The sequence below is a fragment of the Fulmarus glacialis genome, unplaced genomic scaffold, assembly GCF_000690835.1.
Source record: "Fulmarus glacialis isolate BGI_N327 unplaced genomic scaffold, ASM69083v1 scaffold1647, whole genome shotgun sequence".
NCBI classification, from domain to species: Eukaryota; Metazoa; Chordata; class Aves; order Procellariiformes; family Procellariidae; genus Fulmarus; species Fulmarus glacialis.
In genome coordinates this window covers 1-15,101 of record NW_009221071.1, presented here as the reverse complement: position 1 = coordinate 15,101, position 15,101 = coordinate 1, and the positions used below count along the sequence as shown (strand labels likewise).

General features: G+C 41.6%; 1 protein-coding gene across 1 annotated transcript; it reads left to right on the top strand.

Annotated features, from left to right (window-relative positions):
• Positions 1-279: 279 nt before the first annotated feature.
• LOC104072270 (ATP-binding cassette sub-family A member 9-like) lies at positions 280-14,765 on the top strand. Its single transcript, XM_009580934.1, is given in 23 exon segments — positions 280-384; positions 904-1,114; positions 1,334-1,492; positions 2,468-2,568; positions 2,863-3,089; positions 4,273-4,411; positions 4,922-5,107; positions 5,695-5,827; positions 6,497-6,668; positions 7,433-7,491; positions 8,154-8,264; positions 8,750-8,925; positions 9,255-9,374; positions 9,701-9,764; positions 9,767-9,835; positions 10,375-10,465; positions 11,059-11,198; positions 11,671-11,790; positions 12,342-12,501; positions 12,792-12,958; positions 13,389-13,516; positions 13,949-14,086; positions 14,634-14,765. Coding segments are annotated over 23 exon segments (3,108 nt in total).
• The last annotated feature ends 336 nt before the right edge of the window (positions 14,766-15,101 follow it).

The window sequence follows — 15,101 nt, the reverse complement described above, 5'->3', positions numbered from 1 at the left end:
TGCCTCTTTGTACAAAGCCTCTTTGGGATGAAGAAGGATGAATCTGTGCACGTGGAAGAGGCAGCTGGGTCCAACCCAGCTCTCTGTCCCCTTGCGTGATCTTGGACTACTTCCTTCAAACTTCTCCTTGGTTGCCCAAATTGTAAAATGGAGAAAAGCTCTTAACCTTTGGCATGTTATTGGCTTCCTCTGAAGTGGCATTTACCTGAGCAAATATATTAACTCCCAGTGATCTGTTTTATTCTAAATGATATTTTCTTTCTCATCCTAGCCAGGAGAATGCAGGGGATATTCAAGAGAGCCTCAAAAATATTTCAGCAAACCCGTGCTCTCCTATGGAAAAATATTCTTCTGGCGTGGAGGATGAAGACAGAAAGTTTTCAGGCAAGTATTAGTTCTTCCAAAGGGAAGTTAGGATTTCCACTATGAAGTATTTTTACATTGCATTGTTTTTATACTAGGTGATATAGAGAAGCCTCAGCTGGTAATGCGGTTCTCTGGAAAATGTCAGCAGTTACACTTCTTCCCGTGACGCTACAATATCACGGCATAATAAGGGCTTGTTACAAAGCTGGTTTGTTGCTTTTGGTTGTTGATCCCATTTCTGCACTGTCCAGAAGAACACAATGTCCAATTCACGATTACTGGTGTAAAATTATCAGCAGACCTCGTTGGCTCTGGTACTAAGAAAACATGTTTTTCATTTGGAACATTCCTCATGTTTTCAAATTATTACACCTGTGAAATAGCTCTTCCTCATTTACAGAAAGAAGGCGTTCACGGCTGGAGAAGCCGGACTGTGCAGCGCTGGATGAGAAAGGTCCTTGAAGACACTTTCCATACCACCCAACCTCCAAGTTGCTGTGCTGCCACTCACCTTTACATTTCCTTCCTTTTGTCTAGGAATGGATTACATCGGTGGTTTTTCTCTTGATAATACAAACATCATCAAGTATGTTATTCCACCACCCGCGACAAGAAATTCCTTACAAGTTCCTCGGACGATTAGATGATCCTGCCTTTAACGCTGTGGGAGTTACACTCGCATACACACCTGTAACAAACACCACCAGGCGAATAATGAGCAAAGTGGCTTCGGATTCTGCAGTGACGGGTAACGCCGCTCTTAAATCCTTGTAGCTGCAGTGCCTGAACCCCCCCGACACTGTGGGCACCTCGGTCCTCGTTGTGGTGGGGGGCGAAAAGGATTTAGACAATACAATTTTTGAGGGTACAAATTTTGGCCAGTGCACATTTTCATTTTGTTGCATGACTAATCAAAGTTTCAGCCGTCATGATTTTATTCTTTTTTTTTTCTTTTTTTTAATGACAGGTATAATAATAAAAGAGGTGGAAAATGAGAAAAAACTGGAAACAAGAGCAATTTTGGAGAAAGACATTATTGGTGTTGTTTTTAAGGATGACTTCTCCTACCGTCTCAGATTTCAAAGCTACAGTGTGGTATCTCCAGATGATGCCCTTGAACACATCGGTAACAAAATAAATCAAACCAGAGAACTTGATTTTACATTAAAAAATGCTTAGCTGGATCTCTGTGCTGCCATGCCACTAAGAAGGGATCAGGGCTGTACGTGCTAAATGCTTCAAGAAAGATATTAATTAGGATTTGAGGTTTTGTTCACATAGAAGGAAACAAGTGTCAGGGAAAAAATTTTTAAGAACATATACACATTATGTTTTTAAGAACATATACACAGTCCTTGATGTCCCGCTCCCTTCTATGTCTTACCATGTCAAATCGTGCCCTGAAAATGAGCATCGTGTGTGCACTAATGTACTTCTAACATATAGTGCATGGACATATACTTAATACATTAAAACATAAACCTGCACACACATTTGTCCACGTTACTTCTTTGTTGACCAAACATACCCCTATCTACTGACTAAAAGTAGTAAACTATCCGAAACAAAATGTAAGCTTATTACTAGGTAAAAAAAATCAAGTGAGTTCATCAGTTGATGGGCAAAAAAAAAAGTATTTTGTTAAGAACTGGTCTTGGAAAATGGACATGGTGGAGAGGCTATTTATTCTGTCTACACAAGTCAGCAGCTCTTCGCGGACGTGACCCCAGCTCCAGTGTGCTCTGGATTTCCTAGAGCTGCTCCTCTCCTGCCCTCGGCATTGGGCACGGTTACGGTTGCTGTACTTGAGCCCAGGCTCCTGCCAAAATAGGAGAGCTGAGCATGGCTGGCTCTTCTGCGCTGTGATGATGGGGTTGATGCCACATCAGGTGGCCCATGAAGCCAAAGCCACCAACTCCCAATCCCACATTATTCTTGGAGAAAAACGGCTGCTCCAGGAAAAAGGCTGAGTGAAACTAAATCTTGATTTCTTTAAGTCAAATACGTTTTCAACTCTTCATATGTACATAAGCGTATATATATACACATATATATGGAAATATATAGATCAAAATATTCTTTTTTTTTTTCTTTCCCACAGACACCTGCTTCGATTTTTCATCAAGTTACTGCAAAGTCCCTTTGTACTGGTATGCGGGTTTCCTATCAGTGCAGTCCAGCATTGATGCAGCAGTCATAGAAGTAAGTATGATCATGATGGAAAATACGTTTTTTTTTCCAGAGTTATCTGTAAACTTTTAAATACATAGTGTGATTCAAAAGCTAAAAGAATGATAGATCATCCTCATGGCTCAAGGCAGCTGTTTATTACAAGGCAATATAAAAGGGTACTAAATATTGAAGTTATTTGCCACTTACAAATGTAACATTGTTATTGACAAACTAATAATTTTAGTGCTTATGAAAACCTGTTTGTTCTGATGTTGGCTGTTTCATTACAGAAAGTCAGATTAATGGCTAATTTCTCTTCTTTAGATGAAAACAAACCATTCTGTCTGGGAAGAGATGAAGTCAATTAGCGGTGTTCGTCTGAAATCACCCTCGATCAAACCTGTGTATAAACTGCATTATATTTGGTTCATTATTTACATTATATTGTGCTTCTCCCCATATATGTACTTTCTATCAGTGAAAGTTATAAGAGAGAAAAAGAAGCTCAAGGTATTAATGAGAACAATGGGTTTGCAAGATATCGCATTCTGGTAAGTCTCATAGAAATAAACAGTGTCATTACAGGAATTATATTATCTTATGCATATAGGATGTACACTAGCTTGCAGGATGGATATGGGTCTGGTACCACCGCTCAGCTGAGAAGCAGTAATTCCCCAGACCCCAGCAGCAGTCATTTGCAGTTGCCTAACCATACGTCTGGGCTCTCTGAAGCCAAGTTTTGCATGTTGTTGAAGCAAAACCTTTGCTGCTTTTATCTGTAATGTACTGTTTCCCAGAGGACCTGAGTTTCCAAGCACATTGCTCTGATGCAGGACTTTTTTTGTTGTTTGTTATACTTAGCTCTGCTCTCCCCCCCAAAAAAAAGAGAAAGAGCACTCTTAGAATCATAGAATCATAGAATCATTAAGGTTGGAAAAGACCTCTAAGATCATCAAGTCCAACCGTTAACCCAACACCCCCATGCCCACTAAACCATGTCCCTAAGCGCCTCATCTACACGTCTTTCAAATACTACCAGGGATGGTGACTCCACAACTTCCCTGGGCAGCCTGTTCCAAGGCCTGACCACTCTTTCAGTCAAGAAGTTTTTCCTAATGTCCAGTCTAAACCTCCCTTGGCGCAACTTGAGGCCATTTCCTCTCGTCCTATCGCTTGTTACTTGGGAGAAGAGACCAACCCCCACCTCGCTCCAACCTCCTTTCAGGTAGCTGTAGAGCGCGATGAGGTCTCCCCTCAGCCTCTCTTCATGTAGCAGAGATGCGTGTAGCAAGGTTCTTGGTGTTGAGGTGTTGGTTGCCTCCAGGAAATGGCTGGATACACACAGAGAACATAAAAAGTGAAGAAACAACAAATTTTGGAGAAAACTGCAAATGACAAAGCCCAGGGGGACATAGGATCTATCAGAAGGCTTCCAAAGCCTTCTGAGCATGAGTATTTCACATCATTAGGAAAAGCGTTAGAATAGGTGTTCCTGGCTGCAGAGCCTGTGCTTAGATGCCCTGTGGCTCTTTGCTGACATCGTTGCATCCGCAGAGATTTGGGTAGGTGCAAGACAGTGATATTTGCACCTTTCCAGTCTGGAAGCTGTAAATGGAAGTGGTTTTGGGAATTATGAAATATTTGAATTCAAAAGAGCGTGTCTTGTACTGGCCATGTAATGGCATGTGCTGTCATGTACAAAGGCAAAAATAACAGTGCCTTCATTTGTAGGTTATCCTGGAGCTTGCTGTACACCATTTACGTTGCAATAATGGCAAGTCTGCTGACACTGATCACGATTAGAGAAGTCATCTATGATCACAGCTTTTTTGAATTTTTTTTTTTTTATTTCTTTTATGGCATAGCATCTGTAAGTCTGCTTTTGTGTTCTATTTTTTCCATTTCCCAATCAAAACACCTAAATCTCAAAGACTACAGAGTACTCTAGGGCTGGGCATTATATGAGAAAGTAACAAAAACTTCTCCACTACTGGGATTTATTGTTATAATTTGTAGGCTAATATATCACTCCTATTACATTTTAGGAGATTCTGACTCGAAATCAGAGTAAAGAGAGGTGCTAACACCAGCATTAACGGGAAGGCTGATGCTGCGTGCCCTGGGGCCAGGGCTTCCTCCTTGCATCCAGCCTCCTCGGGACGCTGAGCGGGGTCTGATCTGTCTGCCCCTATAGACCTGCCCTAAATATCAGAGCTGTCTGCTAAATGACGCAAGCCTTGTGATGTGCCATGTGCATCCACAGGGGACAACTGAAACTCAGCTGGGTCCCTAATGTTGCTTGTTGGATTTTCACGTTGGGTTTTTTCCTTAATCGCCAGCAGAAATGCATCCTGCTAATTACTGGTTTTCTCTGCTGCAGATTCACTTCTGTTTTATGATCAGCTCATTGTTAAAGCAGCCAAATATTGCCAGTTTCGTGGGATTTGTCCTTCACATCATCTTTGGATTGCTGGGCTTTTTGACATTGTTTGAAAAACTTCCACCGTCTTCGGAATGGATTTTTAATCTCTTCAGTCCTTTTGCCTTTACAGCTGGCATCTCAAAGGTATGTTCAAAATAAAGCCAGCACATCATAAAAGTTCAGCCCACGGCAAACATGGTGCAGCCTTCTGCCAGATAACAGTAGCTGCCATACATGATTTGCATTGCCATAACGACCCGATCGTGCCCCTCTGCCCTAGATGCTTTGTAAAAAGAAAACTTGACTCCAAAAACTACATGCTCATTCATAACAAATATAGTTAGATTCTCAACCGCATCACAAATTTTACCAGCTCTGTATATACGATGAATTTCAATCTCTGGAAAATTATTGCAGCAGTGGGATGTGACTGGTGGGCACCAAGATCTGCAAGAACTGTGAGGTCTTGAAGTGCTGCCCCAGCAGATACTGTGTGCATCCCTTTTCTGGTGTAGTAACTTCTTCTGCACAATTTTGAATTCAGCTTACTGAAGCACTTCTGATACTTGTGGTCATAATAAAGTGTTGGCCTGCTTGGAAACAGCATCATGATCACGAGTGGGCATGGGTTTCTGGTGAAAATGGTCATGATGACACAGCAGTGTGGCTTGCACGTAGTATTTCTGGCTAAAGGAAGTGTTGCATCTGACTTGTTCTTTTTTCCCCTCTAGATGATAAAATTAGAAAAATATGGATCGGCCTCCACACCAGAATTGTACCCTTTCTTTAACCTATACATCATACTGACCCTTGACAGTGTCTTGTATTTGCTGTTGGCCATCTACTTTGATAAGGTTTTGCCTGGTAAGTAGAAATGTGAAGGAAAGAATACAAATTTCCTTCCATTTTTCTTCTACAATCCTCTCCCCTCATAGGGGGAAAGCTGACCAAGAAGCGGTGGCATAGAGCTGAGAAAGCTGTAATCTACGTGGAGCAACAAAAGAGGTGTCCCGGCAGTGAGCTGGTCAGGTTGCAGAACTGCATCTTAACAGCAATAAGCTGTGCCACGTTATGTGAGGGGCTGAAAACTGCATTTGCTGTGTTGCTCAGGAAAAAATGGTTGGGAAGAATCCAGGAGCTGGGTGCATGTAGCTGCCTCATTTGGCCCTGCCTCAAAAACAGGCTCCCAAAGGAATGTTAAACCTTGCAGCGAGGCACTTGAGATCCTTTACATCTACTCCAGCAGCCCTAACCACTGGGTTTAAAAGGATGTTGTAGAACCTGACCTGATTTTTTTATAACTTCTGGGCCAAAGAGGTGGTCAGTGAGGTCTTTGCTGTGGTTGTTCCCCACCTGCATTTACTGGTGTGGACGAGTGGATAACTTTGCAGGACTTACCAATCCTTTTACGCTGCCAAAAGGCTGTATTCTGCAGCTGTAGAGGAAGAGATGGCTGGACGTGGCACTTATCAAAGCTGAGTTGACACGTAGCAGGTTTTGGTTGATATTTCACCTTCTTTGCTTCTGAATTAGGCAAATACGGAGTACCATATCCACCGACATTCTTCCTGAGACCGTCATACTGGTTCAAGCCCAGGAGCGGGTACATGGGGGTGCGAGCTGGCAGTGAGAGCAGCCACGACCCTGTCCTCAGCAATAACACCGAGCCGATGCCTCCAGGCTTCGATGGGAAGGAAGTGATCAGGTAAAGACTCTTGTAGCCATGAAAAATACAACGCTACACGATATATTTGACTCTAGAAAGCATAGCTGTATTGCACCGGTGAATGTTAGACTGAGCCGTCTAACGTATACAGATAAGATTAATGGCAAATACATGGAAGGGAGGGTTTGTTCAGTGTTTCATTCTTCTCCAGAGCTGGGGTTGAACATTATTGGACATGGTGTATCTTCTGTGCCAGGGACCGACTTGCTGCCCAGCGATTTCCCCTTTGCAGAGCAGCAGCAGTGAGTCTGTTCCCCTCCACCATCGTCTTTAAGAACACTGCTGCTGGAGCGTGCTGCATAAGATGCTGTTATTTACATCCTTACAGGGCTAGTTTGGCCCATTGCTGTTGCTGCCCATTGCTTATTACTAGAAAGCAAATATAAATCTACTAAAATAATAGCTAGGGCATCACTTTTAGTTATATAACCATGTGTTTTCTCATTCCCTAGGGCCTCCCTCTTCATTCACTAAGTGTTCATTGAGTTTGTCTTTGAAACCTTTTAAACATCTTTTAGACAAGTACATTAGTTAACTCTGCTTTTAAGTGTAGAAGAAATGAATTATATAAAGCAATTCCTTCAGATGGAATTACGCTAACCCCTGATGGTAATGAGCAGGACCAGTTTGAGGAGGAGGTTGAGAAATATTCTTCCCATAGTTTTCAAAGGTTACTTCGAGGCAGAGAAAACATGCCAAAATTGTGAGATTCAATAGTAATGGCTTGCTTACCTTTCCTTTAGACTAAACAATATTAAAAAAATATACAAGAAGAAGGACAAGAGAACCGAAGCTTTAAGGGGTAAGAGAGGTTTTGGAATACTTTTAATTTCATTTTTCACTAGATATGAACCCAAACTGTTTTGAAATGTACTGGATGTACTTAATTCTGTCTCCAGCACTGTTAAAATGCATTTTGCAATGGTTATTTCTGCAATATGGTAAATTACTGGCAAATTTCTACTAGGTTGTTATTTTCCTGTTCACTCCAGGAAAATTATTATTTATTATTCTTTGAAAAAAAGACCCAACCCAAACATCCCAAAAAAATCCAAAATAAGTCTTTTTTTTAAAAGGAAGTGAGGTAGCAAAGTCTGGCTGCTTGGAAATAACTCTTGAAATCTCACGCGTTGGAAAGGCTATGGGTTCTTCTCTTTCTGTGGACTCTCTCTTGAGCCACGCTAAAATAAAAGGTTACGAACCTCGTAGAAACCAGAAGTCAAAATTCTTTAAATATTGACGTTAATACCCTTGTTCCCTCAGTTCAATCAAGACATGACTACAAGTCCCTTGCTAAGTTTAGTCCTAACTTCTGAAGATGCACCCCATGTTTTTAGATCTGTGTTTTTGCCTCTCAGCTTCAAAAAAAAAAAGTCACTCCTCTGCCATACTGGGCAGCAAGCTGCAGGTACAAGTCTATTTCTCACAAACTTCCATCCTAATGTTATCCCATTTCTATTCTAGGTTTGTTCTTAAATGTATATGAAGGCCAGATCACTGCATTACTTGGTCACAGTGGATCTGGAAAAACTGCTCTCTTAAATGTGCTCAGTGGATTTTCCAAGCCTTCAGCAGGTAAGATGATGCGCCTGAATGCTGAAGAGGAGAAGCTGTTTGTTTTTCCAAGTGTAAGAGCGTAAAGATACAAAAACCCCAAGTTTTCCCTCAGTTATTCAGTCTGGCTCCTTGTCAGTGCAGATTGTTCCTTCAGCACGAGCTTCAGGGCTGATGCATCCCTTGTGGATACGCTCGTGTGTGCAAGCATACACAGATGGTTATTTCTCCATCTGGATGGCTTGATGTTTTCCATGAGCTGCGTACCTATAGGAAATATGTTTTAGTTCTTAAGGGAGAGATTTGGTGCTCTGAAATATTTTTGAATGGTATTAAAGCTTCGGACAACACAAAGTTATTTTGCCTTTTTTTTTTTTTAACACTTGAAAAACACCCACAATACTGGAATTAATGTCAAAGGTATGAACACACAGCAGTCTGCTTTCCCCTTATAGCTGGGAAATACTGTACGGTATGAAATTTGTTTCATTCAATCCTGTGTGCAGGTTCTGCAACGATATACAACTACAAAGTGTCTGAAGTACAGGATATGGAAGAAATTCAGGCAATGGTTGGGATTTGCCCCCAGTTTAATCTGCATTTTGAAGCCTTAACAGTGAAGGAAAACCTGAGAACTTTTGCTCACGTCAAGGGGATTCAGCGGAAGGAAGTAGAGCAAGAGGTTAGTATGTGCTTATCAGTCACTGTCCTCTGTTTTACAGCATCCTGGACGCCTTGAGCTTTCTTTATAAAAGATTATCACCAGCATCTTGTTCTGTGGAAAAGAACAACCCTTATTTAGGAAAGAAGTGTTTTTTTCAATTCGTTCTTATCCTCATGTCATAAGAGTTATAATTCAGATTTGCAGTACTTACCTCTAAGCAAAGCCATTTAAAGTAGATAATTTTAAAATCTTGAAGTTACGCTCTCCTCTACTGTCTGTAGCCATGTAAGAATTAAAATGCGACCAGTGCTTTAGAAATCTGGCTCTTGTCTTTGTATATTGCCAAGGTGCAGAAAGTTCTCGTGATGTTGGACCTCACCGACCTTCAGGACATCCGCGCCGATACTCTGAGTAGGGGACAAAAAAGAAAATTGTCTCTTGGAATTGCAATTTTAGGGAATCCTCAGGTAGGGACCGGTCATATTTACACACACACACAACACATACTGCCTTTGCATAGTTTTGCATTTTGATTTGGCACGCAGCCGTTTGTATTTTTCCCTACTAATTCACTTGGCTGCTGGACGGATCGAAGAATCTAGGTCAATGAGAACTATATTTTAAATGAAAACAGCAATAATATTGTAATAGGAGAAAGAGCAATAAAACTGACTGATATGTGAGGATGCATTTTATTCTTAGAGTGAGATCATCAAAAGCATGAAATGAAATGGTGTAAACATGGAAATGCCGGCTTGAACACGTGGAGATCTGACCTTGTTCGCCTTTGCAGGTGTTACTTTTAGACGAGCCGACGGCTGGGTTGGATCCCTGCTCCAGGCACCACGTGTGGAACCTTCTGAACGCCAGGCTGGACGCGTGCCGCTCTTCACGACCCAGTCCATGCAGGAGGCCGATGCTCATGCTGGTGAGCCCAGATTTTCACACTGTGGTTGGGTACGGTTTGAAAACGAGGGTCTCTTGTTGCAGAGCCCACGTATGGGTCCTGCCACGATGCAATCTGTGCTCGCTGGACACATTTTTCTGATAGCGACCACTCAACCTGGGCCGAGCAAAGGCTAAAACTGGACTGACATGCCCTTCCCAGACCTTGTTCATGCTCTGCTTCAGGATGAAGCAATTGCATATTATCTGGATGTACCACTAGCAGCACCCACACAAATTAGTGATATTGTTTGAATTAATATCTTTCCTATTTCCTTATTGCTCCCGGGCTGCATAGGAAATTTTCCACAAGACTGTAAGAATACATAATTAAAAGATTAACCTTGGTGCTTAGGAGAAAGGCAGCAGTTCAAAAAGAAAAAAAACTTCAGCACTGGCCTGGTTTTACTCCTCTCAACTTCATTATAAAAATGTCTGTTGAGTTCAGAAGGAGCAGAGTGAGGTCAGTCTACTGCACTGTTGTAAATCCCCCCTAAATCCTTTGTATTCATACCTCCTTAGATCGGAAAGCTTTTCTCTCAAATGGGATATTACAGTGTGTTGGCTCATCTCTGTACTTGAAGAGAAAATGGGGAATTGGCTATCGCTTAAGGTAAATCCTTTTCTTTTTGGTCATCGCTCTTTTTATAAAAAGCTTCTGGTTGATGTATTTTCTTGTAGAGTCTGTGTCTCTATAGCGTTTCTATATAGAGTAACAGAAATCTTGACAATTCATTTTAGAAAACTTTTGAGGCTGCCAAAAATATCTTGCTTTGGATAGCAAGCTGCTTTTCTTTGGAAGCCAATCCTGAAAGCTCTGAGCATGTAGCTAACATGACTTTGCAACCTCCTTCGCAGCCAAAAGGGGACCAGAGTAAGATGAATTGCAATTTCCACGTACTCTCTGGTGCCAGAATGACATACAATGGCTTTAATGTAAAGTTGTTTTTCTCTGGATTTTAATTTCTGTGTTCTTGGTTTAGCAGTATTGGCCAGGATTATTATTCTTAACCTCAACTATTTCTCGCGTGCATGGCAAAACCAGGGGCACTGCAGACGTCTATAAATTTTCCACTGAAACGCTGCCCAGTTTTGGAGGTTTCCCTATGGCTTGAAGAACGACCGCTGGCTTTGTATTTTAAATGGATGATGCAGGCATTTTTTTTCTTATTTAATATTATAGCAATTGCTTTTTAATACAAACAGGATGCGCATAAATGACCTGTGTGACTCTGAGCTTACATCATCCCTGGTCAGACAGTACATCCCCCATGCCGTGCTCCAAGAACAGAAGCGGGGTGAGCTGTGCTATATGCTACCTCTGGAAAACACTGACAGCTTCCCAGGTAAGCAAAGCCTGTCGTTGCATCAGGGTTGTAAAGGGAAGCCAAGTGGTGGGAGAAGCAGAAAGCAAAGTTGCTGTGAAGGGAGTAACTGTATTCCCTTGTCCATGCTGCATGGGATTAGGAAGCCCAGAGCTGCATAAACATCAGCCTTAAAGAAAGCCTCTAATGCCCATGCTAATATCAATACTGCAGATGAACAAAAGAAAATCCACCAATTAATCTACAAACTAAAATCCACTGAGTCTCCCCTGGTTTCAGGATGAGATTTCTCCCACCAGAAAGGCCCACGGTAATCAAGAAATTTGAATTTCCTTCTTACTTCTAAAGAGCACAATAACTTTGCCGTGGCTTTTAAGCTATGGAAATTAATGATGTGAATGCTAGAAGGTACAACGTTAATCATGCCAGTCTGAGTTTCTGCTCAACACTAGCCCTGGTTGCTGAGCTGAGTCTGGTTGTTTCTACCGTGCAGATCTGTTCAGCCATCTCGAGAGCAGTCTTTTGCAGGGGGTTGTTAATTATGAGGTTAGCAGGACAACCCTGGAAGATGTTTTCCTGAAGCTGGAGGGCGAGGAAGCCATTGATCAAGAAGGTAAAACATTGACTCCCATTTGGAAGTGTGGCAAAATTAAGGTTCCGTATATATATGTGTATGTTTTAATTGAATATCTAATGAGACTCTTAAATGTGCATTTTGGTAGGTTTTGGTAGGTCAAGAGTTGCAGTTGTATTCCGCTTTGCTTTAGTGAAGGATATCTTCTTGAAGAAGTCTAGATGATTCAGTCTCAACTTCCCACAGGCTTTTAAGCACATGAATTAAGACTGATGTTGGAAGGGTATTTGCTTTTGAAGGGTATATGGCCCAGGCCAGGAGGTGGGAAGAGATAAACTAGCCAGAAGGCATTTCACAAGGCCAGTGAAGGTAATGGATGTGTTGCCATACGAGCCCAGGTTCAGCCAGTCTGAATTCACCAATGTAAATTATGTTCTGGGTAGATTATGGCCCCTTTTCTCTGCCGTTATTTCTTTCCTGGCTAAAAATGAAAGCGTTCCTCTATTCAAAACAGAAGATCCTTGTTGACTGTTTGCGATTAAAATGTGTCCTTTGAACGCTCTTTGCGGATAACGGTATTTCTCGTGCAGAAGACAGAGACCTCGAGGAGAGAGACCAAAGCCTCCCGGTGTTTTCCGAACCGGGGAGCGCGGCAGTGAGCGGGATGGCGCTCTGGAGGCAGCAAGTGTGTGCCGTCGTGAGAGTTCGCTTCTTAAAACTAAAGCACGAAGGAAAGTTTCTCAGGTCCACGTAAGTATGGGAGCTCTCGCCTACTCTGCAGCCCTCGTGCTGGCTTGGTGCTTTCCAAAGGATTTGATTGTTCCCTTGAGTGACTGAGGGAAGGCTTAAACACTGGTGGAGGTGTTTGGAAGCTAAAAATTATGTGGGAAATGTTTGAAAGCTGCAGTAATAAGGACAGTTAGGATTTACTGGTAGAGCTCTGAATTGTTTAAGTTTTAAATTTCCCCTTGCCTTTCTCAACACAATTACTTAAAGGTGGAGTTTCCCTGGACCCACTTATGGTCTGTTTTTCCATCTAGATTGCTGTTCTTTGGAATATTTATCCTTCCAATGCTTATGATTTTCATTGGATTTCAACTGTGGGACAGCTCCAGCAACTGGGAAATCACGGCTAGCTCGTATTTTCTTCCCACTGCAAAGAAAATTCAAAATAAGTCGACAAATCTTCTCATCTTCAATGATACAGGTGAAGAAGAACGTGTGATGTTGATTCGCTTTCTGCACCACTCTGAGTCCTCTTAGAGTTGATAGACCAACCTTGCCTTACTCTTACTGTATGTTCCTTTATATATTTGTGGCTTTGGGAAGTGTTTTCTTTTGAACAAAAGCAAATCCAGTTTTAGTGCTGATAACGAAGTAGCTGCTATTTAAAAGAATAATGAACCAGGAAATTTTTTTCAAAAAGCCAATAAACTAACTGTGGAAACATACATTGTGTTTAACCAGTTTTAATTAAAATAGGAAAAATAGAGAAAATACAATTTTGCTAAGATTCTGAATGATTTTTTTTTTTAACATACCTCTGCTTTGCAAATGGGAACTTGTTTATAAGAAACTATTTAGATTTAAAGAAAAAAATGTACTTATTCTAATTTCTGTTTTTGACTTAATTTCAGGATCAGAAATTGAAGATTTCATTTCTGCTTTGAAGACTCAAAACATAATCCCAGAAATAACTCTTGAGAAAAACATCACAAGCATTCCACTACATAACGGAGCTATAAAAATATCCCTGGAAGGCAAGGTGAGTGATGTTTTCTTCTTCTTTCATCCTGTATGTCAACAGGATTTTCTGAAATGTGTTTAGATGAGGCACAGCGAAATACACACACCAGCAAAAGGGAGAATATTTGTTTGACATATTAAATAATACCAGTAGCCCTCTTTGTGGGAAACCAGGATTCTATTTGGTTCTTTCCACTGCATGCTTCTTTACAGTGATCTTTAAAGAAAAGCATTAATGCCAGTCTTTTGTGCTTTTCTCCACAAATTGTTGTCTTTATCGATCATCTTGCTCATGGTACCTGTTAGTGCACTTCCAGGTCTCTGTGGTCGCACCAATAAAACTGCCTGATTGCCTTTGTCGTTGTTTTTCTCTAAACCCTTCACTGCGGTCAGCTCCTGCTCACGCCTCTCACGGGCACGAAGGTAACGTCTTTTGCTCTTACATCTTCAGAGCTACCGATTCACGGTCATGTGCAGTGCAGAACCCATCAACTGTTTCCCCGTGCTTGTGAATATCCTCAGCAACACCTTCCTAAGGCTCTTCAATTCCACTGCGCGCATCCGCATCTGGAGCGAGCTCTTTTACAGTGTGAGTGTCCTGCCTTTCTTGGTGAAAATTAATTGAAATGGCCATGCTGAAGTGATAAAGACTGGACGGGCTGGAAACCTGGTTGGATGAGCAACATCTAAGGGTTGGGGTCCAACTGCTGGCCAGTTCCTGGGGGGCATTGCTCAGCAGTCAATACTGGGGCTATTTAATGAGAATTTCTTCTGTTTAAGAGCTCTACAGGGTTTCAGTGCCATAAGACATTTAAGCTTGTGCTATGTGGCAATATGGTAGGAATACAACAGTAATACTTGCAAACCCCACCTTTCTTCAGTGTCCGTTTGCCAAGAATCAGCATCAAAAAGTTGGTCTCTATCCTCAACAATTTACAGTAATTCCAATAATTTTTGTAATTTTTAAGATGTTAAATGCTTTTTTTATTGCCTTGTTTTGTGTTCTTGAACACAAATGACTTACCATTAGTGTTGTTGCTCACTTGCATGTTTCACCACTCTATGAGCATCGAGCTAGCCAGATTTTCCCTGGGCAGCTGTTGATTATTGATGACTTCTGAATTTCTCTTCTGCAGACACAAAGACCAGAAGTAAAGAGTAATGTTTTTTTCACCTGTCTCAACTACGTGCTGATTTTGGCTGCTGGTTTGCCACCTCACTTTGCAGTGAGCAGCATGGAGGATTACAAGGTAAAAAGCATGCGGTGAAAGTCGTCTTACACAAGAAGTGAATGCAAATGCGATGTCTCTGGATAGCAGTTTGTGTGCGGGTGGGCTGGCCAGCACTTCTAGGTAGGATGCTAGAAGAAATACAGGCATACGAGTACAACATTGTACCAAAGCACGCTACCCTGCATCTCAGGGAATCAGCTTGGGTTTAGAACAATTTGGGTGTTAATAAAGACTTTGGGGTCAGGAGGATTTTTTTTTTTTTTCTTTTTACGAATGATGTGTTTTTAAACAACAGTAAAACTAAAAAAGAATTTAAATTAGCGGCTTATTAAATTGGAGGCTGACGGCTTAGACAGGTACACTCTTCACTGG